Source organism: Protopterus annectens, chromosome 6.part0 (genome assembly GCF_019279795.1).
Source record: "Protopterus annectens isolate FY-2018-M chromosome 6.part0, PAN1.0, whole genome shotgun sequence".
In the NCBI taxonomy this organism is placed as follows: domain Eukaryota; kingdom Metazoa; phylum Chordata; order Ceratodontiformes; family Protopteridae; genus Protopterus; species Protopterus annectens.
Window position 1 is genome coordinate 706,318,039 of NC_056737.1, and position 27,874 is coordinate 706,345,912.

At 39.3% G+C, this 27,874-nt stretch overlaps 1 protein-coding gene across 1 annotated transcript in view; it reads right to left on the reverse strand.

Annotated features, from left to right (window-relative positions):
* Positions 1-27,874, reverse strand: part of SYNE2 (spectrin repeat containing nuclear envelope protein 2) — a 3,814,665-nt gene that overhangs the window by 3,306,143 nt on the left and 480,648 nt on the right. The window contains exons 4-5 of the mRNA XM_044073561.1: positions 12,459-12,554; positions 12,276-12,353 (exon numbers count right to left, since the gene is read on the reverse strand). Of these exons, the coding sequence (XP_043929496.1) occupies positions 12,276-12,353; positions 12,459-12,554 (174 nt within the window). The remainder of the gene's footprint in view (positions 1-12,275; positions 12,354-12,458; positions 12,555-27,874) is intronic.

The window sequence follows — 27,874 nt, forward strand, 5'->3', positions numbered from 1 at the left end:
CCTCAATAGGCTGTTTAAGATGGAATATCTGAATGAATGCCTAATAGGTTTGTGTTGTACTGCTTGACAGTGATGTTCAGAGACCTTGGAGATGTACTGTTTGAAGGGTAGTCTACATGACATTTATGAAAAACTCAAAAAGAATGTCTCTACATATGGTAGATACCCAACTGTAAGTACCTGAGGAGTATTTATAAACCATGCAGAAAGTGCAGTACAATAAGTGCGGATATTGTTCACTGGATAAATGCAAGCATTAAAGTATTTCATAGATGACATTTACTCTAATATAGGCCTACATTATACTGCCTCACCACAACTCCCAGAATGCATTATGTAAGCTGTGAGAGTTATCCTCCATAATGTATTCCTCGACCTGCACTGTTGCTGGGGACAACTACCTGGGGTAATGAAACCACTGAAGTGATGTTAAATCTGTGCCTGGTCCATAAGAAGCACAGCAGGATACACAGCAGTGTCATGATGTTACTGTGGTATCTGCATTGTTGGGTATGGCAACAAGTGTCACAGAAGTATACTGGAGTATTCCACAAATGCATATTGGTAGTAATTGTCATTGAGACTCCTATCACTCTACTGAAAGCTTAATTCTGCGAACGCCTACTTATCAAACCCTAATAGCTGAACACCCTTTCATTGAACATTTACAGTATCAAAACTTTTTCCTAGGGAAGGGAGTTAGTTGGCCATCATTACAAATTTGCCCTTTTCCCCACTGTAATGCAATCTCAGAATCTGTATATATAATTGGGGGTGTGTGGGGACTATGCCCCCCATGTTGGGGGTGTATGGTGGGCAAAGTACCCCACCTTGGTTAGTTTAAAATGATGTGTTGTTTTTTATGATTGCTCTGGTGGCCAAGTAGTTTCATTCCCTAGGAAAAAGTTTTGATGACGTAAATGTTCAATGAAAGAGTGTTGCAACAGTTAGGGTTTGATGAATAGGCATTTGCAAAATTAAGCTTTTGATGAAGTGATATAGACCCATGTCACTGATCAGTCTGTATTTATTAGCAGCAACAAATAATGCTATTCTTTGACAGCAGCAGTCCAGTAGTGAGAGAGAGAGGGTCACAAAAAGCTGTATTACCAACTACAAACTCAAGGTCAAAGTGATTCTTAGATATGTTAGTCTATATTGCAGTGACTGCATAAAGTACAGTTGTGTATACTTACCATAAATGTAGATGTTCGAGTGTATTCACTGTTGCAGTCATCCCATTTGGGTTATCTGCTTGCAGTAGCCCTCAGTCAGCCTGATTATCAAAGTCTTGGGTCCTGCGTCGGATGCTGTCTCATCTTCCATGACGTCAGGGGTATAAAGCATGCAGCCGACACCATTACATCAGTTTTTCTTGCCCCAGATGTCAGGTGCCCCCATAATGGGAAGCAATTATATACAAGGTTACACCTACAACCAAAAAAGCAAATACACCAAAAAGCTTTAAGCATAGCAAACAAGAATAGAGATATAGTCAATAGAAGTCAGGGGGTTAGAGGGAGGGTAACCAGGACTGCAACCGTGAATACACTCAAGCATCTATATTTATGGTAAGTGTACACAACTGTACTATGTTCTTCGTGTTTCACTGTTGCAGTCATCACATTTGGGTAGATTCCCAAAGCTAAGGATGGAAGGAGGTAATTAGATAGCATTAGGACCAGCTATAAGACCCTGCAAGACTGCAGTGGCAAAGCCAGCTCTGGATTTAGAAAAAGTTGGCAAGTGGTAATGCTTGGTGAAGGTATTTACAGAACTCCAAGTAGCAACTTCTAGGATGTCCCTGGTAGGGACACCTCTGAGAAAGGCTATAGAGGTAGATGCAGCCCTGGTTGAATGTGATCTTATCCCCTGTGGGGTAGGTTTTCCATGGTGCTTATAGCAGAAATGAATGCAGTGGCCTATCCACTTAGAAATGGTTTGCTTTAAATGACCTTCCCCCTGCCCCTGCAGCAAATGCAACCAGCAGCTGTTCAGATTTCCTGAGAGGTTTAGTCCTGTCCAAGTAAAATCTAAGTTGTCTGTGCATGTCCAAGGAGTGCAGTATTCATTCCCCTTTGTTCTGTGGATTAGAAAAAAAGGTTGGCAAATGAATGGACTGATTAAGGGCCACACTGGATACCACCTTGGGCATGAAGGAGGGATTGGTCATGAGGGACACCCTGTCCGCATGAAAGATGATGAAAGGCTCCACTGCCATGAGAGCCTGTAATTCAGATACCCTTCTTGCTGAAGTGATGGCTAGAAGGAAGGGTGTTTTCCAAGAAAGGAATTTCAACTCTGCATTTGCAGCTGGCTCAAAGGGAGGTAAAGTGAGCTTTTCCAGTACAAAGTTGAGGTCCCAGGCTGGAGGAGGGGCTCTCCTGGGAGGCCTTAAGTTTTTGGCCCCTCTGAGGAACTGCTTCAGCAGTGGATGAGAGAAGAGGGGTGGTTCTGTATTGTAATGAGCTGAAATGGCTGAGGCATGAATTTTGATGGAGGAAAAGGAAAGGCCCTTGTGAAGCGTCTCAGCCAAGTGTTGGAGAATCTGAGGTAAACTGGGTGCTGCTGTGCTCATCCCCTGAGTTTGGCTCCAGGAACAGAATCTTTTCCATTTTTCAGCATAGAATTTTCTAGTACTAGGCCTCCTTGCCTCCAGAATGACATCCATCACTTGCTTACTGAGGGATGGTAACGGAGAAATCAGGTTATTAGCCAGGCTGCCAGGTTCAGGGTTTGAAGCTGTGGGTGCAGAATATAGCCCTCCTGCTGGAACAGCAGGGCAGGAGTCTGAGGCAGGTGTCATGGTGCCAGCAGTGCCACGCTGAGCAAGAGGGGGTACCAGTGTTGGCATGGCCAGTCTGGTGCAATCAGTATTGTCCTTGGTTTGTCCTGTTTGACCTTTAGTAGTACCTTGGAGAGGAGAGGCAGAAGGGGGAAAGGCGTAAACTGGTTTTCCAGGTGAAGGACAGGGCATCCAATTTGCAAGTTTGTTTGTGGGGAGTCCTTGTGCAGAATTTGTCCAATTGGTAGTTCTGGGGGGAGGCAAACAGGTCTATTTCTGGGCTCCCCCATTTGTTTTTCAACATGTTGAATATCTTTGGTTCCAGTTTTCACTCGTGTGGGTCCATGAGATTTCTGCTTTGGTCGTTTGCGAGTGTAGTTAGCTTTCCTGGCAGAGCCTGTAGGTGCACGTGGTAGCTCAAGGCTTTGTTCCACAGAGCCATGGTTAGTCTGCAGAGAGGATATGACTGGGTTCCTCCCTGCTTGTTTATGTACCGCATAACAGTGGTGTTGTCCATCTTTACCAATAATTGTCCTGGAAGAATGTGGTCCTTGAAGGCTGTCAGAGAATTCTGTACAGTTAACATTTCTTTTTGATTGATATGCAGGTGCATTTGACTTGGGTTCCATTTGCCCTGAATGCACTTCCCTGCCAAGTGAGCCCCCCCATGCATAGTCAGGTGTGTCTGTTGTTAGGGTTTGGGTGGCAGGGGGTAGAGTGAATGGCAGTCCCTTGTTTTGGTGGCAGGCCTCTGTCCACCAAATGAACTGTATCTGTAGACAAGGTATGATAGGAATCATTGATTCAAGATCCTGAGAATGTTGACACCATAGGCTTTTTAGATACCATTGTAGTTTCCTCATATGCAGTCTTGCATATGGAATTAGTAGAATGCAGGAGGCCATGAAACCAAGGGCTTGCAGTATTTTCCTTGCAGATAGCTGGGTCTTTGTGGCCAGTAGTTTGAAGTAGGCTGTCAAATGAACTTGTTTCTCTGGCGTAAGGTAGGCCATCTGGGAAGTTGTATTCAAGCTTGCTCCCAGGAATACAATTTGTTGACAGGGTACCAGATGTGATTTCTTTTCATTTATGGTGTACCCCAGAGAAGTTAACAATTTTCTTACAAATGCCAGATGATTTAGTAGTATGTCCTGGCTTTCTGCCTGAATTAGACAGTCATCCAGGTATGGGTATATTTGAATATTTACTTGCCTGCAAAATATAATGACTGGAGCTAGGCACTTGGTGAATACCCTGGGTGCAGTAGATAAGCCAAAGGGCAGTGCAGAGAGCTGATAGTGCATGTAGCCTGCTCTGAAGTGTAGGTATCTTCTGCAAGACTCCCTTATTGGGATGTGCAGGTAGGCTGCCTTTCAATCAAGTGTTGCCAACCAGGCATCTTTGCCTAGCATAGGAAGCAGCCGATGAAGAGTTAGCATCTTGAATTTTGGAATTACCAAAAATGTGTTTATAATAGACAGGTCCAAGATAGGACACCAGGAAATGTCTTTTCTGGGTACCAGAAAAAGTCTTGACCAAAAACCTTGTCCCCATTCTTCTTCTGGGACAGGTTGAATAGCCCTAATGTTTAAAAGAGAGAGAACTTGCTTTTGAGCCTCTGCCCACTGATTTGGGGGTAGATCTACCCAACCATTTGGGGTTGGTAAGGAATGGAAGTGGAATCTGTATCCTTGGGAAACTATATTTAAAACCCATTTGTCCTGGGTAATGAATTCCCAATTTTTTGCCTACAGGGCAATCTTTCCCCCTAAAGGAACAGTCACAGTTGTGCAGGGCTTGGAAGGTTTAAAGTTAAGTCATTGAGACAGTTTACCATAGGGGGAGTCTTACTACTCCAGGCTTTGGAAGTGGGAGCCCCCCACTGCTTAGTCTTGTGAGTACCTTGGGACTGAAGCCTGGGTGTTCTGCTGGTTCTGGGTTTGGACTGAGAAGGCCTGGAAGAGGCAGGAAAGGGCCAGTTCTTAGAGGGCCAATGCCTACTAAATCTGGGAGGCTGTACTTGCAGGACATCTTTAACAGTTTGCATAGATTTAGCTTTTTCCTCCATCCTTTTAAGTACTTCTTCTGCATGTTACCAAACAGGCAGTCTTGGTTTAAGGGAGCATCCAGCAATTTAGCTTTAACATGATTTGCAAAGACTGCTCCTTAAGCCAAGCATAACTTCTAAGTACAGACCCAGTGACAGCAGCCCTGCAAGATGCCTCTAATGAATCAAAACCACATTGCAAAGTATGCTTTCCAACTTGTTCAGCAGAATGCATTAAATCCTATAAATCTTTACTTTCAGCACAGTCAGGAATCAACATAATTTTCTGTTTAAGCAGTCCAATAATATGCTGCTGATACTTTAACATATGAAACTGGCACTTTAAGGTCCTAATGGCCAAGGTTGCAGAAATGTATACCTTCTTGCCCCATCTATCCAGCGCCCTGGAATCTTTATCAGAGAGGGTAGGATTTTTGGCAGTAGTAGCCTTAATGCCCTTGGGTCCCTGTGAAATAGTCTCAGGATCCGCAGTAGGATTTTTAAAGAGGAACTTGTGAGAGTCAGAACCCTGTAATACCTATCAGGTTTTCTGGGAGCAGGAGGTAAAGAGTCAGGGGCCAGGCTAGATTCCAAGAAGGCATCATCAACAATGTCCAGTACAAGAGGGATGGCCAAAGGCCTGTGTTGGGGCAGGACTAAGAAATCCCTAAGCCTCTTTTTGGAGTCAGATTAATCCCATCTCTCCTAGCGAAAATGCTCCCTAAGAGTATGCAAGGTTTCACCAAAAGAGAAATCCTCTGGAGGGGAAGTAGAGGGAATGGAGTCCTCTGCACCAGAATCCTCATAGGTAGACAAGGGTAAATCCTGGTCATCAGAGGAAACAGACATTTCAGAGTCCTGATCAAAAGAATCAGAAGGAAAATCAGTCCTAGGTCTCTTAGAGGGGGAAGGGTGGCTTCCCCTGATTAGAGTAATAAGGTTTTAAGCCATTCTTATCATTTGTTTTTTAGGCATAAGGGCCTGACCATGCGGTCTGGGCATCAGTTTTCTAGGCATGGATCCAGTTTTGGGCTTTGAGGAAGAAGACAGCATTGGTTTAATATGCAAGTCAGTAGGCCTGCATACACCCTCAGAAGCCGGTGCCTGCCAGACATCTGCAGGTTCCACAGTCGAAGAAGCATCTCGCGGCATACTGGACTCTGAATGGGTCTCAGTAGAGGCCTGCAAATCTGAAGTAGCGGATATCAGGGGCTGCGAAAGCGTCTCACTGAGTACCAGCGAACTGGCGACTAGCTTAGGAGAAGCGTCGTCGGCAGCTTTGGACCTATGCAATCTGTCTCTGCCTTTATCTTTGCATTTTTTCAGAATGTCGGTAGCCGGGTGGCTTACCAAAGCCATTTCTGGATAATTGAACCGAGTACCAAAATATTTAGAAGCGTAAATAAACCGATGATGAATAGTTTGAGGTTTGAATAATGCACTAAACCTACAGCGACATACATTGTGGTTTGGGCCTAAGCAAGGAATGCAATACGAATGAAAATCTTAATGAGGTATTTGCTTTCCACAAGAAATACAATTGTTAACTTTTACTGACAACAGTTTAGAGCAAGAAAAAGGTTCCCCAATGGGGAACTTAGCTTAGTTGAAGACTTCGGTTCTGAAACTCGAAAACGAAAAGTTCAGGAGTCGGCCGACTGGCACTTACAAACTGCTTCTGCTTCGGGCACCACACGGCAAGAAAGACTGATGTAATGGCGTCGGCTGTATGCTTTATACCCCAGACGACTTGACGTCATGGAAGATGAGACAGCATCCGACGCATGACCCAAGACTTTGATAATCAGGCTGACTGAGGGCTACTGCAAGCAAATAACACTTCCTGATATTTTTTTTTTTTTTTTTTTTTTTTTTTTTTTGTATCTGTGATTTGATGTGATTTTGACCAAGGTTTTAACCCGAAAGTGGATATTCATTTGGATACAACATTTTGTGTATTTTAATAAAGCAGTGGAACATCCAGCCAGTCTCACCCTTTTTTTCATTGTACTTTTTTTTTTGTGTTTTGGTGAGTCTGAGGCATAGCAAAGAACATTATTTGGACAACTTGCATAACATGTAATGGAAAGGATCTGTTGCAGCTGAAGATCCCATTGACTGAAGCTCAGTGACATCAGTTTCAGTGGAAAACAGTTGTGAGAAATTCATAAGGATGAATGTTCAGAATGTCAGATCCTGACCACAGCTAACTTAACAAAACTTAGCAAAAATAAAAATAAATAAAATCCTCTTTTGAGAGGAAAAAATCAGTCCAGTTACGGGCTTAAGCATATCTCTACTCAACAATAGATGAACGTTCTTGTTTGATGTACACACAGTTGTTCTCCTACGATGTGGGCTTCAGTACACCTATGTATTATTAATGTACTTATTTGGAAGTGCAATGTTTATATGCTACTGTTCTGTCTCAGTCATATTCTGCTAATCACATCAGGTTGCTGGGGATGGAGAGTACTTCTGAGCTGCTTTAACTGTATTAGTCCACAACTGAAGCTCCATAACTGTCATCTCCTCCAGCTCACTCTAATCCCCAATTCACACATTTGAGAATCACAGATGATGCAGAGGAAATTAATTCACATACTTATTCTGTACCTGGACTCTTCAGGTATGGAACAGCATACTGCTATATTCCATCGCTTAGTTCTGTGAGCTGTGAGGGCTATGGAATATGTTTTTAACAATGTACTAGCCCTACTCATTTGCATATACAGCTTATGAATGGCAAGCTGTGTGATTAATACAAGCTGCTGCGCACAAACTGAAACCTAGATATTGTTTTAAGAAATATGGGAAAATATTGCACTGACATCATATTTTTATAAAATTCTCTGCAGTGTTCTGGCAGCCAGCACTGTCCTTATTTTATTTAAAAATCCTCTAAAACTTTTTGTGCTCCAGTAACTTGGATGCATCTAGGTTTTCGAAAACAATATATTATAAATTATTTATTTATAAGCAAATTATGTTCTGAATTAGCCCCCTTCTTATAAAAGAAAACAACTTTATCTTGGGAATGCTGTATTTTAATGGCACAACCATTAAATATGAAGGCAATGTATTTTTGTAAATGAGATTTAATTAAACCAGACAAAGAAAACCATAAAAACAAGAAAAATGGAGCATCCACTTTTAAAATATGACTGTACAGTTCACAGAGTACGTTAATAGGTAGTTACCAGGCATGCAGTCCACGTAAGGAGCCAAGTTTAAATTCCCAGTTGCACCAAAGCACTGTCTGGTTAAAGGATATGTACAAGGCCATGCAGTACACTCATGAGCACTGAGGGAATCAAACCCTGTACTACAGGAACTACAGCTTACAGCCTTATTCATCTACACTATCTGACAATATTTTACAAACTTCCACAAACCTCAGCAAAATTAATATCAGCCACAGTACAATTTCCAAATGTTCAGCATTGTGAGTCTCCTGTTATATCACAGAAGAAGAATACCCACACTTACCCAGCATGCTGCTAACTACTCGTAATACTAAATCACTCACTTATGTTATTCAGTTTCTCAGTTTTTGTCTAAATGCTATAATATTTTATATCTCGTTAACTGTTTAAGAAATCTACAAATTACATCTCATAAACAAACATTTCCTCTTTCATTTCCACACATTATGGCAATTGCTTATTACAAAGAACCCAATTATAGGTTCATAGGTAGGTACTAGGCTATCGGCCCTGGGGCCTATATAAGCCAGCCAAAAAGGTTCCCTGGCTTTCGTCACCCAAGAAAATTATTTTTCTGTGTCCCTGTCGAGCAGAGCCGCAGAAGTGATTCCCTGGGGTGAATTTTCTATTTCCCATCCAATCATCAAGAGTCTTCTTAAAGAGGGCTAATGAGGAGCTTCGTTTGACATGAATGGGTAGTCTGTTTCAGAGCATGGGAAGTCTCCGGGACAGGAATCTATCCCTCCAGCATGTTCTGTTTATTGTGGTGTCAAGGTTTGGTCCCTGGAGCGTGTGGCTTACAGAGATTGGGATTTCTTTAAGTGTAGCATGTCCAATAGCTCTGGGTTTGACATAGCTTTGTATGTTAGGCAGAGATCGCCTCTGAGTAGGCGATATGCGATGGAGTAGATCTGGAGTTTTTTAGACTGTTTGCATATGGCATCTGTTTGAGGTCAGTAATCCTCTTAATGAGGTATTTCTGTGGCCTTTCCAGTTGTTGTAGATGTCTTGCGAGGTACATACCAAATGGGGCGTTGTACTCTATAAAGGTCTGATGAGGGATGAGTAGAGAGGAACAATGACCTCCTTTTTTCTGGAGGAGAACCCCTTTGAGATGAGGTGTGCCATGTAGAAGGATTTCCTGACTACTGTGGTGATGTGATTACCAAAGGAGAGACTTCTGTCCACCTGTGTCCCAAGGTCTCTTATCACACTTTCGGTGTTTAGTAGGCTACTGCATATGTGGTGGCTCATGGGTACAGAGTTCTTCTCAAAGGGGATGACAATGCACTTTTTGGCATTGAGCTTCAGGCCATAACTTTGACACCACACATCTGTCTCAGTGAGGCCCCTTTGTAGAATGTCCACATCATTAGGCGATTCTATTATGGCTCCTAGTTTGCAGTTGTCTGTGAACTTTATTAGCCAAAGACCTTCTGTGTTAGCCTGAACTTCAGAGAGTAGATGCCAATCAGGAGAGGACCCAGGACTGAACCCTGTGGTACTCTACTTGTCACTGGTCTGAAGTCAGATTTGGAGTCGGCTACTTTCACTGTGTGGGTTCTGTCAGTGAGCCAGTTGGCCACCCATCTTGTGACATAGGGATTTATGCCCAGTTTAGTGAGTTTATCTATAATTCCAGAGGGGGGATGGTGTTGAAAGCCTTGGCGAGGTCAAGATAGGCTGTGTGCACCACCTTACCTCGTCCACGGCTCTGGTGACTGCTTCAAAGAAGTCAATCAGGTTTAGGAGAAAAGATCTACCTTTTACAAACCCAAACTGAGTGGGGTCCAGAGTTTGAATGTTACCTATGTCTTTGTTTATAAGCTCCAAGATGATACGTTCCATGACCTAGCAGACCAGGCTCATCAGGTTAATGAGGTGGTAGTTCCCGTGGTCCGTGGTGGCTCCCCCTTTGTGAAGTGGGGATAACCGTTGCTGTGTGCCATTCAGTAGGCACAAAGCCTGAAGTGAGGCTATGACTGAACATGGTACTTAGGTGGGGTGCCAGTTCGTTCTGTAGTTCATGCAGAATGCAGCCTGGGATGTTGTCTGGTCCCATGGATGCAGTGTTCCTGGCTTTGGACAGTGCAGTCTTTACTTGTGCATCCGTGATTACAGGGGCTTTGCATTCTTCCAGTATGGAGATGGGCCTTTTGGTGGGTGAAAGGGGGCGTAAAGTTTGCACTGAACCGATCTGCCAGGATGTTGGCAATTTCAATTGGTTCTATATTATCTAGTGCCATTGTGCTTTAGCTCAGAGCAGATCTGAGAGTTGCCATTCAGATTCTTGACATAGCTGTAGAATGCTTTATGGTTGTCTTTAGAATCAGTGGTGATTTTATTTCTGTAACTAGTTTTAGAGGATTTTATGCGGGATCTCAGTCTCTTACTGAGGCTGACCAGGGAGTTCCTCCAATCATGGGATTTTATTCTTTTTTGCAACAGTTTCTTCCCTCTGTTGTAGAGTTTTGTTTATGGCAGGGGACCACCAGATTGGCTTCCTTTTTTTTGCAGGATAGTGTCTTGGTTCTGTTGGGGAAAGCACAATCCTTGCACTCGTGTATGTGCTTATACAGTGCATTTGTATAAGATTCAGCAGTCGTATCTATTTCCCATCTGCATGGGTGTCGTGAAGTTTGCCACTTCTGTCTTAAGAAGCATGAAGTTGGCTTTGGAGAAGTTTTTTATGGTGGTTTCCTTAATGGGGGGGGGGGTATATGGATGTGTAGGGTGACTAGCTTGTGGTCGGATCTGGCCAGCAAGGAGGTGACATTTAAGCAGAAATAAAGTGCACAAACAGTAAAATGATTTAAACAGTGAACTGCAAAAGAAATAACGGCAGAACCACTATAAAATGACTTTTAAAGTGCAGTTAGTAAAATAATCAAGAAAAAGACAAAAAGGTACTTATAATCAGCAAAAAGTCTCTCTTTCTGGTTTCTGGTGCTGTAGTAGTCTGCAGGGCACCCAAACAGGATCTGTTAAGCTAAAACAAGCACAAACCTGCGCAAACATGGGGTTTTAGGGCAGAAAGTTGAAAGGGATAGAAATCAGCCTCAAATGGCCAATAAGGTACAATTTCAGAGCTGGAAACCACTCCTCTTGTGACAGATAGGCTGCTCAATGCTTTCCACTCACACTAATAAGCAGAAAGACTTCCCTCTACCACAGCAAGGTCTGGACAACTCAGAAACACAAAATAAAGTCCTGAAACCAGCAAATCTGGGATCTGGACTATTCTAGCATAGGAAAAAGGTGGGAAAAGAGCAAACAGATAGTATTTTGTTTTAAACAGAATTAAACAGAAAAATGTAATTTAACAGTAAATATCCACAGAAAAGGCCATCACACTTGAGTGTATAGCCAACAACAGTAAATGCAGTTTAAAATTTTAAATTTAAGCAGAAATAAAGTGCATAAACAGTAAAACGATTTAAACAGTAAAATGCAACAGAAAAAACAGCAGAACTACTATAAAATTAATTTTTAAAGTGCGGTTAGCAAAATAATCAAGAAAAAGCCAAAAAGGTACTTATAATCAGCAAAAAAGTCTCTCTTTCTCATTTATGGTGATGTAGTAATATGCACGACACCCAAACAGGATCTGCTGAGCTAAAACAAGCACAAACCCGCACAAACACGGGTTTTTAAGGCAGAAAGTTGAAAAGGATATGTATTACGTATATTATAGCTATAAACTCCAGTAATAGAGCAATTATAGGTGCATATCAATCCCCCTCCAAAACAAATGCAAACAGGACTGATAATGTCGTTCAGTGGAGTTCAGAGTTGGAAAATCTACTACGAGCAACTGATGCATGATTATTCACAAAAAGAATGGTCATTCACAACTGATTAAGAACACTTCTGTATACAACACACCCACAAAGATCAGAATAACTGTTTCTTTTAGGGGGACAAAGCAAGCCCTCAATTCACCTCCACATTTATATATACACAAACTCCATGGTCACACTTCAGCAGGGAAAGGATAAACTCACTGAAGTGCACAGCAACATTGCACAAACAGCAACCCTTCTGTATGCAAGAGTCTAGCCTTCACACTAAAAGGTAATGCTGGCCAGATGAGTTTGGGGAAAAAAGTCCCCAACAGCTAGCCATTGATCTCCTGTATGGAAAATTTTAGCAAAACTGGCAACTATTTAAAAGTCTCAGACTACATTTTACTGAAGCAAAATCTTAAATTATAAAACAGTTAAGAAATTTTGCTCACCGACTTCTTTAAATATTCCAGGGCATATTCTATGTTGCTTCTTGACTGAAAAATTCCTGCATGACCTTTCTCACGTGGCTGTAAAAAAAATATAATGTCTTCAGATTTGGGAGGGCGGGGGCAAAACAAAACAAAACAAAATAAAGCTACTTGAGTTTACTTATTTATATTTAATTTTCTTACCAGCTGTTGACCCGAAAGTACTTCCAATAAGTCTAGAATCTTATGACCATCACTCAGGTCTGTAAACAGGTCCACAACTGTAGAACTAGGGTGATGCTGAAAAAGAAATTGCTATTATTTGTATTGCATACACATAGTGCACATACTGAAGGTTGAAAACAGTTTCACAAGCTTTAGAATTACTGCATCACAAACAATATCTTGTCATTTTTAACTAAAATGTATCAGACTAGGTCTGTGATTTCAGACAAAATCTAGGCAGTATTCATAGTTACTATACAAAACCTCAAAAAGCGTGAAAAGGCTGCAAACATGCAGTTTATTTGCAATTCAGAGAGCAACTATGCTTTGTTGCCGCTGTTACAAACACTTTAAGAAAACCTTATGCAAATCAGGGAGTAATGATCTGTAAATGAAAAATGTATGAAAGACCTGCAACTATCTTATGTAAATAAAGTGCTCTTCCCACCTTTCTGCAATTTAAAGGTTTTTTTAAGCACAAGTGTTACAAAAAGCAGAGTCATGACTTCTCTATCCACATTGAAATTCACAAAGATGCTTGCTTTCACTGCTGCATAGCTGTCTCCCATTCAGAGGTGCTCATTTTGGCTATGCCAAAACATGTTAGCCAAGAGGTGCTCACCTGTTGTGGACAAGATATAAGTAAAGGCTAATCCATTTAAATTTTGCTAAACAGGAAATTTTGGACATATTTAAGGTGGATGGGGATATTAATATGGATTTTCATAAATCTGTATCCCCTACAAATGGGATTGGGGGAATACATGACCTTCCTATGCCAATGATACTAATGTATGATAAACCTTCACTTTATTTGTCACAGAGATCATACAGAGACAAACTGGAACACTTTGGAAATCTCACAGGCTTCTGTCTTGAGCACATCAGCAATTTCACTTTTGCCACTTGTGGATCAGTATACCTATTTCCCAGTGTCACCTCCATGTCTGCATTCTACAGATTGGCATACTTTCCTGAGGTGCTTGGTGTAAGAGACGGCACCCATGTTGCTACTGGGGCCCCATCTGGACTACTGGGGGAGTGGTAGCACAAAAGGAAAGGCTAGCATTCCATCAACAGCCAGGATGTGTAAAATGACATGGGAGATGTATCACCACCATGTCAGCCCAGCATCCTAGTAGTGTCCACGATTCTCATATTTGGTACCCAGGCTCACTGCACTGTTTCTTCCTGCAGTGTAGAATTCCCCATGTCACCTAGTTGATAAGTGCATACTATTATACTGCTGCTAACTGCAGTCAATGTGGTACCTATACAGTGGCATAGATTACTGAGTAATCATCCCCTGTTTTTATGTGTCCCCCCATTTTATTTTTCAGATTACACAATCAACCACTCAAACCTTGGCTAATGAAACCACTCTATAACCCCTAGGGAGCCATTCAGGAACACTTTAACAGCACCCTGTTCCAGACATGGAGTATCATTGTGTGAATGTTTGGCCTGCTCAAAGTCCATCTCCATTGCCTGGACAAGTCTGAGGAGCGTGGGCCCTTCAGTATGACCATGTACTACACGCAGGATGTTTACTGCCTACTGTATTCTGTAGAACATGGTCACATATCAGTCTGGTGCACAACCTCCACAGTCAGTCACTGATGATGGCAAAGCAGCTCCCTCTAGCTTTACTCCCACCAGTGGTGACAGCAATGGTGGCCAGCTAACAGCAGTAGTATGGCAGCCCTTCCAGCAGGCTCATGCATGGTATGTGCCTGTACAGGTGACGGAGGGGCAGCTATTCCACAACAGTGGGCCATAATATTCATCATATAACAGTGCAAAGCTACACATAAGTTACTTGACACATGTAGTGTTACTTACTTGTGAGCTGTGCTGAGTGGCACATGGTAAATTTATGCTGCACATCAGATATTTCTCCTTATATCACATAGAAAGAATTTTCATAAGGTATTTGCTATCATTTGTACAGTGTTCAAGGGTCAGTCGCACATGTGCTAGTTATAGTGGCCACCTTTGAATGAAGTACAAAATATCAGGTGTTATGAAACATGTTTAGGGCTGTACTTTGACTGCATTGTCATTGAGTTTGAACTGTTAACAGAAAACATAATCTGCCTTGCAAAAACGAAGTATGTCTTTGATGTGTGTTTTTTTTTTTAGCTGCTATTGCCTGTATACTGTACATGGATGCCATCTGTACAACCGTACTGCATATGAGGATGATCATCAAGACACTGTGCCTGGCCTCTGCCATTCCCATGTATTAGTGAAATCCTCATGTGTACCTGTAATCCTGTAATCAGCTGTACCTGACTAAGCAGAAGTAGCCTGAGTTTGAACTATGTCACTGTACAATTACAGCTGAGGCTTTTTGTGTCTCTGGGGTGATTGAAAACTATGTGTTCACTAGGTAGTACCATGTGCAGGTGTGTCAATGGGTACTGCAACATCCAAAAGAGCAGTCTCCTTATCAAGGGGTTCAGGCTGTACACAAGAATCTGTTGTTGTGCTATCCCTGCTATAATGTCACTTCCTCATTATGCTGTGTTTGAACTTGTGTCACTGCATGCTATAGGGTAGGGGGTCCTACCAGTACAATCTGTAAATGTGTGTCATTGTCATCAAACTGTATGATGGGTATGAGAGTTATGGCATCATCACTGACAGCCATTCTGCTGTCATCATCAGCCTGCTGTGCTGAAGTACAGTACACGGCTTTTTCTGGTGTCGACTCCGAGAAGAAGTAAATCAATGTGTGGTTAGTCTGACCTGTGAAAGTTAGAATGACTTTTCCATAAAGGTAGGATAGCCACACGTAATTGTCATGCAGGATCTGTAGAGAATGTGTTACACCTGATGCTGATGGAAATTAGTATAACTACACACTAACCTTCCACAGTACCTGACTGTGGTTATTGTAGTGGTCTGCGGTTACTGGTGCCAACACCACCGCACATGATTCACACAGCATCCTAACCTGCATAAACATCATCTAGTGATAAAAGATGGAGTGTGGAGAGGCCACCATAAGTTCTGCTATGGGCAATTGCATTTTGATTAGCCTTTGGGCTGGCATGTCCCACCATGTCATTCACTCTTTTCCAGCACTGTGCCAAGCTGTAGTTTATTTCCCCTACAGAGTTTATGTCAGTCACTACTTGATTTCATGCCTTCAATCTCTCCTCCTGTTTTGACCCCAGATTTTTCCAAAAAGATATTTCTCATATGTTCTCAGAGCATCCATGAAGTTGTGATTCTCCTCACAAATAAAGTTGTCTCTCTGGTGTCTTTATCCCTTCTGCTGCTGCTGCAATAGTTTTCTAACTTGCAAGTACACACCAGTCACAGTTTGACCTTCCTCACATGTAGGCAACCTTAAGTGATTCTGTGTCATGCATTCCACTGCAAAATTAAAAACGTAGCACAAGCACTGTGAAACATTAATTCTATCTTCTGGGTTTGTCTTTTTATAGGTTCATAAGTGTACACTAGGCTAATGACCACTAGGGGCCGTATAAGTCTAGCCATGTAACCCAAATGTGACCCACACATTTGATTTATACAGGTGGTGATTTAGTGACTGACTCTCTCCATTAGAGACATAGGAGCCAGACTGGGTGAATTTTCAATTACCCATCCATTGGTCTATGTTGTGCTTAAAAGGGATAGGAAGGAACTCTGCTTCACATGGGTGGGGAGCCTGTTCCAGAGAATGGCAACTCTCTGAGAAACATATCTGTCTCTCCACGTGACCTATTTATATTGCAAGCAAATTTAGTTTTTTTAATCTAGTCGTTCTGATGCTGTTTGTTTTGTGGAGGTGCAAAAGGTTCATCAAAACAGGGTCCGGGGATGCCCTGTATGACAGGCAAAGATCACCTCTTAGAAGTCAGTATGATATCAAGTAAAAAGACAGGGCTTTTAGGCGATCAGAGTAGGACATTATATTTACTCCCTGTATTCTTTTTGTAAGGAACATCTGTGGACATTCCAATTGCTGCATGTGACTGGTCAGGTATACACTGAAGGGGGCAGTATACTCTATGACAGGTCTGACAAGGGCTGAGTACTCTGGTGTGATAACCTCTCTGGACCTAGATGCCATGCCCATCCTTATAAGTTAAGCAACATAAAAAGGATTGTTTTACTACTTTGGACACATACTGTTCAAAGGCTAGGTTACTATCAACATGAGTTCCCAGATCTCTGACTAATGAATCAACTTTTATGGGTGTTTTATTGATTATTCAGTTACCTATGATGGCAGACTTACCAAAAGGTACTAAAATGCACTTCTTGGTAGTGAGTTTTAAGCCATGGCTTTGGCACCAAGTGTTTGTCTTTATTAGCTCTTCCTGAAGCATATTCTTATCTTCTGGGGATTCAATGACTGCTATCCAAACAAAAAACAAGGACCAGCAGCATACAAGGCACCTTTAAATAAACATGAATTACTTTAATAAAAGTATATTGGTTCTTTTAACAGACTGGTTTCGGCTAAATCAATACAAAGCCTTCATCAGTGTTAAAGATTCACAGAAAAAATAACCCATTTTATAAATGAGTGAGTTAACCATGTGATTGATTACAACTGCTCATTAAGACCTGGCTTAAACAGACCACCAAGTTTAATAATCCATTTTTTCTCCATGGAATTCAGTAGTTCATGCCAACCTAATTTGTTGTTTCTGAGTCTATTTATTTTTGTCAATAATGGTGAAACTGAAACATGCATTTCTGTGTATTAATGAATGCTTATAGAGGGCATTGGTTTCTCTCTTGTTTTTAATGTCACTGAGGTGTTCAGATATTCTAAATTTCAAGGGTCTTGAAGTTTGACCAATGTAAAATGCAGGTCAATTGCACTTGGCCAAATATATTACCCAGTCCGAGGAACAGTTGGCAATAAATGTTATATTATAAACCTCGGGGGTGTTTTGACTACTAAAACTTTTTGCTTTAAGTAACTTGGCACAATGCGTGCAGTGTCCGCAAGGAAAGCATCCAATTAGAGGTTCACCTGATAGTGTGGTTTGGATAGTGTTGGTGCTCGTGGCTTGCAAATGTTTGAAATGATTAAAAAAGCAGATAAATTTCTGCCTTTGCGGAAAGAAAACCGGCATCTGTCACCAAGTATTTCATTTTTCGGGTCACATGTTAATATATTCCAGTTTTGCTGAACAGTATTGATTAATATGTTAGTATTGCGTCCATATGTAGTAATGAGTCTGGGTGGTTTGGAATTTAATTGGTTCCTATTTTTGTAAAGAAGGAGATCTTCCCTTTTCATGTTGTCCACTGTATGTTTAGTGTGTAATAACTGACCCATTTTATAACCCCGATCATGAAATCTGAGAACTAAATCGTCCCTGAATCGTGTATAGGTGTGTTGATCAGAACAAATGCATTTGATACGCATAAACTGGGATTTGGGAATGTTTTTGCAAATGGGGGGGGGGTGAAAGCTGGAGGCATGGAGGAGTGAATTGTTCTCAGGGAATTTACGATGGATTTCTGTAGACAACGTATGATCAGATGCATGGCAAACCAGGACATCCAAAAAAATAATTTTATTTTTATCATAGTTGACAGAGAATTCGATTCCCCATTTATTTTCATTCAAATATGTAGTGAATTCCAAAAGATATTCAGTATCCGCCCTCCATACCAACCAGCAGTCGTCCAAATATCTTCGCCAGATGTCCATTTCTTCCATATAAATATTATGCGAAGTGTCATAAATGACCTGTTCTTCGAAGTATGCCATGAACAAATCTGCGTATATTGGGGCAAAAGAAGCCCCCATTGCTGTCCCCTTAGTTTGCAAATAACAACTTTCCTTGTAAAAGAATACATTCTTAGTCAAGACATGTTCTGTCAAACACAACAATAGGGTATTAAAGCCGGGTTTGTATAATTCTTTCTTGTTAACCCAATATTCTAAGGCCTCCAAACCAGCCCAGTGTGGAATATTAGTGTAAAGTGGTGTTACATCCAATGTACAAAGTAACCAGTCTGGTTCCAACTGTGTTTCGGAAATGATTTGGAGAAATTCCGTAGTGTCCCTAATCCTTGCTCTAACACATTTTAAAAGTGGATGTAGATATTTGGTTAGGAAGAGGGATAAAGGTTCAGTTAACGAAATCCTACCAGAAACAATAGGTCTGCCAGGAGGATTCTGGAGGTTTTATGGATTTTGGGTAGAAAATATATATACTGTGGGCAGGGGTTGGATATAGTAAGTTGGGACCGTGTATTATTGGTGATGATACCTTCTCCAACAGCTAATGTGAGGAAAGAATCAATCTTTTGTTTGAAGAAAGGTGTGGGGTCAATGGGTAATTGTGTATAGTATCGTACATCGGACAATTGTCTGAAAGCTTCCTTGTCATACTGAGACAGATCCTGTACTACTATCGCACCCCCTTTGTCCGCACCAATTATAACCAGCTCATGATTGTTGGCTAGTTTGGTAATGTTGTCCATGCATGTTCTGGATATATTGTTAGGTAAAGGGGTAAATGACCTATATTGAAAGTGAAGGTCTTTAATAATCGCATGTTGAAACATAGAGACATGTTGATTCATGGGAGGCATAAAAGAAGATTTGTGATATTTAAATTCATCAGAGATCTTTGATGACTGTTGTTCCTGAAAAAATAATTTAAGATTAAGAATCCTGCAATATGAAAGGATGTCATTAACAAAATTTTCTTCTGAAACAAAGAAACCAGGAATGAATGATAAACCTTTATTGAAAATTTCAATTTCAGAGGAGGTGAGGATATGAGATGAAATGTTGGTTATATTCACATTTTTCTTTGTTCACAAACATCTGTAGTAAACTTTCCATATTGTCTACAGCTTTTATGTTTTCTGCCCCCCCCCCCCTCCTGTGTGTAAACCCTGAATGGTTAGGGAATTTCATCTTTTCAATGCTGGTGAGCCTGTAGCACCCACAGAATCAGTGTCTAGACCTGAAGAGGAATCTTCACCTGATGTATCTGTGTTATGGAATGGACCCTTTTTGAGAATAGATTTAGAGCGTTTCCTTTTGGAAGTCGTCCGATTTTGTGAACTGAATCGGACATGTTTTACTTTATTGTCAAAATTGAAGGGATCACCTTTAGTGTAATCATCTAAGTCTCTTTGAAACTTCTTTTTCTTCCTTTCCTTTAACTGAGTTTCTAATGTTGACAATTCTTTACTTAAGTTTTTTATGCTATTGGTATATATTGTTTGTCCTTCAAACAGCTTGGCTTTATCACTGAGTAGAGTGATGGATGCTATTTCTTGTTCAATAATCCTGTTATGATGATTAGAAAATATTTCAACAAATTTAAGAGATGTTTCTTGTTGTACCTCCCCCCATTGTTTTAATAAGAGATCATCTGGATTATTGACCAGTGGTTGTGTACGTATGCGTAAACCACGTGGAGTAATTCCTTTGGCCAAATAGGCACGAAAAAGCTTATAGTGCCAAACATTATTTCGTAGAGATCGCATATGTTTGTTTAAGTTGGAGAAAATATTCTCACAACTATCATTGTTGGGTGCAGCACCAGAGACTTCCAAACATTCACCAAGTGGCCCTAATCCAAAAGCTGATAGGTCATCTCTATCAGCAGATAAGCCTGTAAGTAAATGATCCAATTCCATATTAAGCAGAGAGATGATAATGACTTGAAAAATACAAAAGTTATATATAGATGGATAATCAATTCATGGATGTAATGCAAAGGTCACAAAATTGTCACTTCTATATGAAAATCCTATATATTCCAAAATACAATATAAATTTAACCTTGGCCGGTTCAAAAAATGGATCAATAAGCAATATGCCTGTAATAATATATAAATGTGAAAGGTTCTCCACAAAAAGAACTATGTGGACTAAACCAGGTCATTTGCCGGTCCTAATTTGAACCAATAAGCCACTGGTCAGTTTACTGAAGAATGATCAATAGCAAAATATATATTTTTTCAAAGTCAAAATCAGAGCCCCATTTAGGTCACAAGGTAGGAATAGGTGGAATGGAAATGGTGCTACACAACAAAATCCCAGGCATCAATAGCCCAAAAAATAAAAATAATTTTGACATTCATAAGCTTTCAATGAGCCCAGACCAATGAATATCGAATAATCCAAAAACATATACTCAGTGATTATAAGGGCAAAAATACCATAATATAAGAAAGTGTATATATCAAATCATTATTAAGGAATGAAATAACAATTCCGTATAAGCCTAACATACTCAAAAAGGGGCCCTATTGACTAGTTGGAATATCTGGTATAATAAAGATAATCCAAGAAAATGCACAAAGGTCATATAACCACAACCAAGTTCAAAAAATCAAAAAAACTGCCTGGCAATGATGATATCTAAATATTTCTTAATACACAAAAAACTGAATCATGTGATATGATATATAAATACCTTTGGTAATTATATGTAGGCCTTTGGTAATGAAGACTAAGGACCTAATACATATAATATTCAAATCTTACAGGTGGGACTTAATAATGAAAGTTTAAAGTTTCAGTTATATTTATGGGTCCAAAGATAAATACGTATAGTCCTGAAACACCCATATATGATACTTGTATAAGCTGAAACCAAATTAGAGATTTCAATATCTAGAAAATGCCAAACAAATGGTATGTAAATACAATAAACATTAGAGAATGTTCTGCATGAAAGGCAGAATTCAAAAAATAATAATATCCATATGAATATAAATAAAATAGTATTTGAATGAAATGCAAAAATTGAAATAACCAAGATAAATCACGTACATCTATTCATAAATAATATATAACTGCTGAAATTTGACATTCACAATGTTTGACCGATGTAAAAATGGTCATACACACACATTTACCAATACTGCAAATATCACTCTTTGAAAAAAGTCAGCACGATAGTACCAACTCGAACACTTGGAAATAACTAAAATAACATGTGAATAAAGACTAGAACAAAATGAACTTGAATTGTCTCATGTACACCAAATATAAATGTCACAAATAATGTTCCGGATGTTTAACCATTACCACGAAAACCGGAATAATCAGCCCACACTTATCCGATTGCTGTGGATGTAATCCCTGGAAAAGTTACCACAATAGTCCAGCAACAAGCACTGAAAATGGGATAACACGTGCGGAAATGGAAGACAGTTCCGACTGTGGTGATTTAATGGCGTGGCTTCAAAAAAACCTTTTCCCCTTTAATCGCAAAAACAATCCTAACGGATTCCTTCGTAAAAATAGAGAATAATCCAATTGAATACAGAGACAAAATGTAGAAAAGCAACTGACCTCTAAATATGCTGATCAAGTCAAAATAATGCACATAAATAGTCTATATGGCTTGCATAAAGCGATGCATTTGCTTTAAATGAAAAACTGAAGCCAAACAGCATGCTTACTCCAATCCAAACCTATACACTGAATGTTTCAGGTTAGCTCCACCAATATAGTGAGATAGAAAAACATGAAAATAGTAAACAAATATCACCGAAGACTCCAAAAAGGAGTTAAACTGTCATAAATAGAAAAACGGAACCTCCATGGTTCAAAGGTTGAGGCATGAAAACCAAGGATACCTACATTTGTAGTGAGAAAAAAATATAGGTCCAAACTTGTTTCCTCACAAAATTGGAAATCTGATCGCACAAGATAGGTCCAAAATCGACAATTGTAGGTCCAGATTAAGATTCTCCTGCTGCTGTTAAGCAAAAGGTGCCACAGGCCAACCGCAGAGAAAAAACAGGAAACCAAAAGTAGTACAACCTCTGCGAGTACAACAGCTGCAAGGTCCAAAGAGAAACAGCAATTCAAACAAAAAACAAGGACCAGCATACAAGGCACCTTTAAATAAACATGAATTACTTTAATAAAAGTATATTGGTTCTTTTAACAGACCGGTTTCAGCTAAATCAATACAAAGCCTTCATCAGTGTTAAAGATTCACAGAAAAAAGAACCCATTTTATAAATGAGTGAGTTAACCATGTGATTGATTACAACTACTCATTAAGACCTGGCTTAAAGAGACCACCAAGTTTAATAATCCATTTTTTCTCCATGGAATTCAGTAGTTCATGCCAACCTAATTTGTTGTTTCTGGGTCTATTTATTTTGTCAATAATGGTGAAACTGAAACATGCATTTCTGTGTATTAATGAATGCTTATTGAGGGCATTGGTTTCTCTCTTGTGTGGGCTGACTATTCCTGCTTTCTTGGTAATGGTTAAACATCCGGAACATTATTTGTGACACTTATATTTGGTGTACGTGAGACAATTCAAGTTCATTTTGTTCTATTCTTTATTCACATGTTATTTTAATTATTTCCAAGTGTTCGAGTTGGTACTATCATGCTGACTTTTTTCAAAGAGTGATATTTGCAGTATTGGTAAATGTGTGTGTATGACCATTTTTACATCGGTCAAACATTGTGAATGTCAAATTTCAGCAGTTATATATTATTTATAAATAGATGTACAGGTTATTTCAATTTTTGCATTTCATTCAAATACTATTTTATTTATATTCATATGGATATTATTATTTTTTGAATTCTGCCTTTCATGCAGAACATTCTCTAATGTTTACTGTATTTACATAAAATTTGTTTGGCATTTTCTAGATACTGAAAACTCTAATTTGGTTTCAACTTATATAAGTATCATATATGGGTGTTTCAGGACTATACATATTTATCTTTGGACCCATAAGTATAACTGAAACTTTAAACTTTCATTATTAAGTCCCACCTATAAGATTTGAATATTATATGTATTAGGTCCTTAGTCTTCATTACCAAAGGCCTACATATAATTACCAAAGGTATTTATATATCATATCACATGATTCAGTTTTTTGTGCATTAAGAAATTTTTAGATATCATCATTGCCAGGCAGTTTTTTTGATTTTTTGAACATTCGGTTGTGGTTATATGACCTTTGTGCATTTTCTTGGATTATCTTTATTATACCAGATATTCCAACTACTCAGTAGGGCCCCATTTTTGAGTATGTTTGGCTTATACAGAATTATTTCATTCCTTAATAATGATTTGATATATGCACTTTCTTATATTATGGTATTTTTGCCCTTATAATCACCGAGTATATGTTTTTGGATTATTCGATATTCATTGGTTTGGGCTCATTGAAAGCTTATGAATGTCAAAATTATTTTTATTTTTTGGGCTATTGATGCCTGGGATTTTGTTGTGTAGCATCATTTCCATTTCACCTATTCCTACCTTGTGACCTAAATGGGGCTCTGATTTTGACTTTGAAAAAATATATATTTTGCTATTGATCATTCTTCAGTAAACTGACCAGTGGCTTATTGGTTCAAATTAGGACCGGCAAATGACCTGGTTTAGTCCACATAGTTCTTTTTGTGGAGAACCTTTCACATTTATATATTATTACAGGCATATTGCTTATTGATCCATTTTTTGAACCGGCCAAGGTTAAATTTATATTGTATTTTGGAATATATAAGATTTTCATATAGAAGTGACAATTTTGTGTCCTTTGCATAATGTCCATGAATTGATTATCCATCTATATATAACTTTTGTATTTTTCAAGTCATTATCATCTCTATGCTTAATATGGAATTGGATAATTTACTTACATGCTTATTTGCTAATAGAGATGACCTATCAGCTTTTGGATTAGGGCCACTTAGTGAATGTTTGGAAGGCTCTGGTGCTGCACCCAACAATGATAGTTGTGAGAATATTTTCTCCAACTTAATCAAACATATGCGATCTCTACGAAATAATGTTTGGCACTATAAGCTTTTTCGTGCCTATTTGGCCAAAGGAATTACTCCACGTGGTTTACGCATACGTACACAACCACTGGTCAACAATCCAGATGATCTCTTATTAAAACAATGGGGGGAGGTACAACAAGAAACATCTCTTAAATTTGTTGAAATATTGGTTAATCATCTTAACAGGATTATTGAACAAGAAATAGCATCCATCACTCTACTCAGTGATAAAGCCAAGCTGTTTGAAGGACAAACAATATATACCAATAGCATAAAAAACTTAAGTAAAGAATTGTTAACATTAGAAACTAAAGGAAAGGAAGAAAAAGAAGTTTCAAAGAGACTTAGATGATTACACTAAAGGTGATCCCTTCAATTTTGACAATAAAGTAAAACATGTCCGATTCAGTTCACAAAATCGGACGACTTCCAAAAGGAAACGCACTAAATCTATTCTCAAAAAGGGTCCATTCCATAACACAGACACATCAGGTGAAGATTCCTCTTCAGGTCTAGACACTGATTCTGTGGGTGCTACAGGCTCACCAGCATTGAAAAGAAGGAATTCCCTAACCATTCAGGGTTTACACACAGGAGGAGGGGGGGCAGAAAACATAAAAGCTGTAGACAATATGGAAAGTTTACTACAGATGTTTGTGAACAAAGAACAAATGTGAATATAACCAACATTTCATCTCATGTCCTCACCTCCTCTGAAATTGAAATTCTCAATAAAGGTTTATCATTCATTCCTGGTTTCTTTGTTTCAGAAGAAAATTTTGTTAATGACATCCTTTCATATTGCAGGATTCTTAATCTTAAATTATTTTTTTCAGGAACAACAGTCATCAAAGATCTCTGATGAATTTAAATATCACAAATCTTCTTTTATGCCTCCCATGAATCAACATGTCTTTATGTTTCAACATGCGATTATTAAAGACCTTCACTTTCAATATAGGTCATTTACCCCTTTACCTAACAATATATCCAGAACATGCATGGACAACATTACCAAACTAGCCAACAATCATGAGCTGGTTATAATTGGTGCGGACAAAGGGGGTGCGATAGTAATACAGGATCTGTACACAATTACCCATTGACCCCACACCTTTCTTCAAACAAAAGATTGATTCTTTCCTCACATTAGCTGTTGAAGAAGGTATCATCACCAATAATACACGGTCCCAACTTACTATATCCGACCCCTGCCCACAGTATATATATTTTCTACCCAAAATCCAAAAAAACCTCCGGAATACCTTTGGTAATTATATGTAGGCCTTTGGTAATGAAGACTAAGGACCTAATACATATAATATTCAAATCTTATTGGTGCGGACAAAGGGGGTGCGATAGTAATACAGGATCTGTCTCAGTATGACAAGGAAGCTTTCAGACAATTGTCCGATGTACGATACTATACACAATTACCCATTGACCCTACACCTTTCTTCAAACAAAAGATTGATTCTTTCCTCACATTAGCTGTTGAAGAAGGTATCATCACCAATAATACACGGACCCAACTTACTATATCCGACCCCTGCCCACAGTATATATATTTTCTACCCAAAATCCAAAAAAACCTCCAGAATCCTCCTGGCAGACCTATTGTTTCTGGTAGGAATTAGTTAACTGAACCTTTATCCCTCTTCCTAACCAAATATCTACATCCACTTTTAAAATGTGTTAGAGCAAGGTTTAGGGATACTACGGAATTTCTCCAAATCATTTCCGAAACACAGTTGGAACCAGACTGGTTACTTTGTACATTGGATGTAACACCACTTTACACTAATATTCCACACTGGGCTGGTTTGGAGGCCTTAGAATATTGGGTTAACAAGAAAGAATTATATAAACCCGGCTTTAATACCCTATTGTTGTGTTTGACAGAACATGTCTTGACTAAGAATGTATTCTTTTACAAGGAAAGTTATTTGCAAACTAAGGGGACAGCAATGGGGGCTTCTTTTGCCCCAATATACGCAGATTTGTTCATGGCATACTTCGAAGAACAGGTCATTTATGACATTTCACATAATATTTATATGGAAGAAATGGACATCTGGCGAAGATATTTGGACGACTGCTGGTTGGTATGGAGGGCGGATACTGAATATCTTTTGGAATTCACTACATATTTGAATGAAAATAAATGGGGAATCGAATTCTCTGTCAACTATGATAAAAATAAAATTATTTTTTTGGATGTCCTGGTTTGCCGTGCATCTGATCATACGTTGACTACTGAAATCCATCGTAAATTCCCTGAGAACAATTCACTCTTCCATGCCTCCAGCTTTCACCCCCCCACATTTGCAAAAACATTCCCAAATCCCAGTTTATGCGTATCAAATGCATGTGTTCTGATCAACACATCTATACACTATTCAGGGACGATTTAGTTCTCAGATTTCATGATCGGGGTTATAAAATGGGTCAATTATTACATACTAAACATACTGTGGACAACATGAAAAGGGAAGATCTCCTTCTTTACAAAAATAGGAACCAATTAAATTCCAAACCACCCAGACTCATTACTACATATGGACGCAATACTAACATATTAATCAATACTGTTCAGCAAAACTGGAATATATTAACATGTGACCCGAAACTCAATGAAATACTTGGTGACAGATGCCTGTTTTCTTTCCGCAAAGGCAGAAATTTATCTGCTTTTTTTAATCATTTCAAACATTTGCAAGCCACGAGCACCAACAGTATCCAAACCACGCTATCAGGTGAACCTCTAATTGGATGCTTTCCTTGCGGACACTGCACGCATTGTGCCAAGTTACTTAAAACAAAAAGTTTTAGTAGTCAAAACACCCCCCGAGGATTATAATATAACATTTTTTGCCAACTGTTCCTCGGACTGGGTAATATATTTGGCCAAGTGCAATTGTCCTGCATTTTACATTGGTCAAACTTCAAGACCCTTGAAATTTAGAATATCTGAACACCTCAGTGACATTAAAAACAAGAGAGAAACCAATGCTCTCTATAAGCATTCATTAATACACAGAAATGCATGTTTCAGTTTCACCATTACTGACAAAATAAATAGACCCAGAAACAACAAATTAGGTTGGCATGAACTACTGAATTCCATGGAGAAAAAATGGATTATTAAACTTGGTGGTCTCTTTAAGCCAGGTCTTAATGAGCAGTTGTAATCAATCACATGGTTAACTCACTCATTTATAAAATGGGTTCTTTTTTCTGTGAATCTTTAACACTGATGAAGACTTTGTATTGATTTAGCTGAAAGTAGTCTGTTAAAAAAACTAATATACTTTTATTAAAGTAATTCATGTTTATTTAAAGGTGCCTTGTATGCTGGTCCTTGTTTTTTGTTTGGGTTGCTGTTTCTCTTTGGACCTTGCAGCTGCCGTACTCGCAGAGGTTGTACTACATTCAATGACTGCTCCCACATTGCAATCGTTTATGAACTTAGTCAGCCAACGGCCTTTAACATTGGCTTTGACATCTAAGGATTAGATGCCAAACAAGAGTCGGCCCAGCACACAGCCCTGGGGGACAGTACTGGTGATTGGCCTCTATGTGTAGGTGGTCTTACTGATTCTAACCT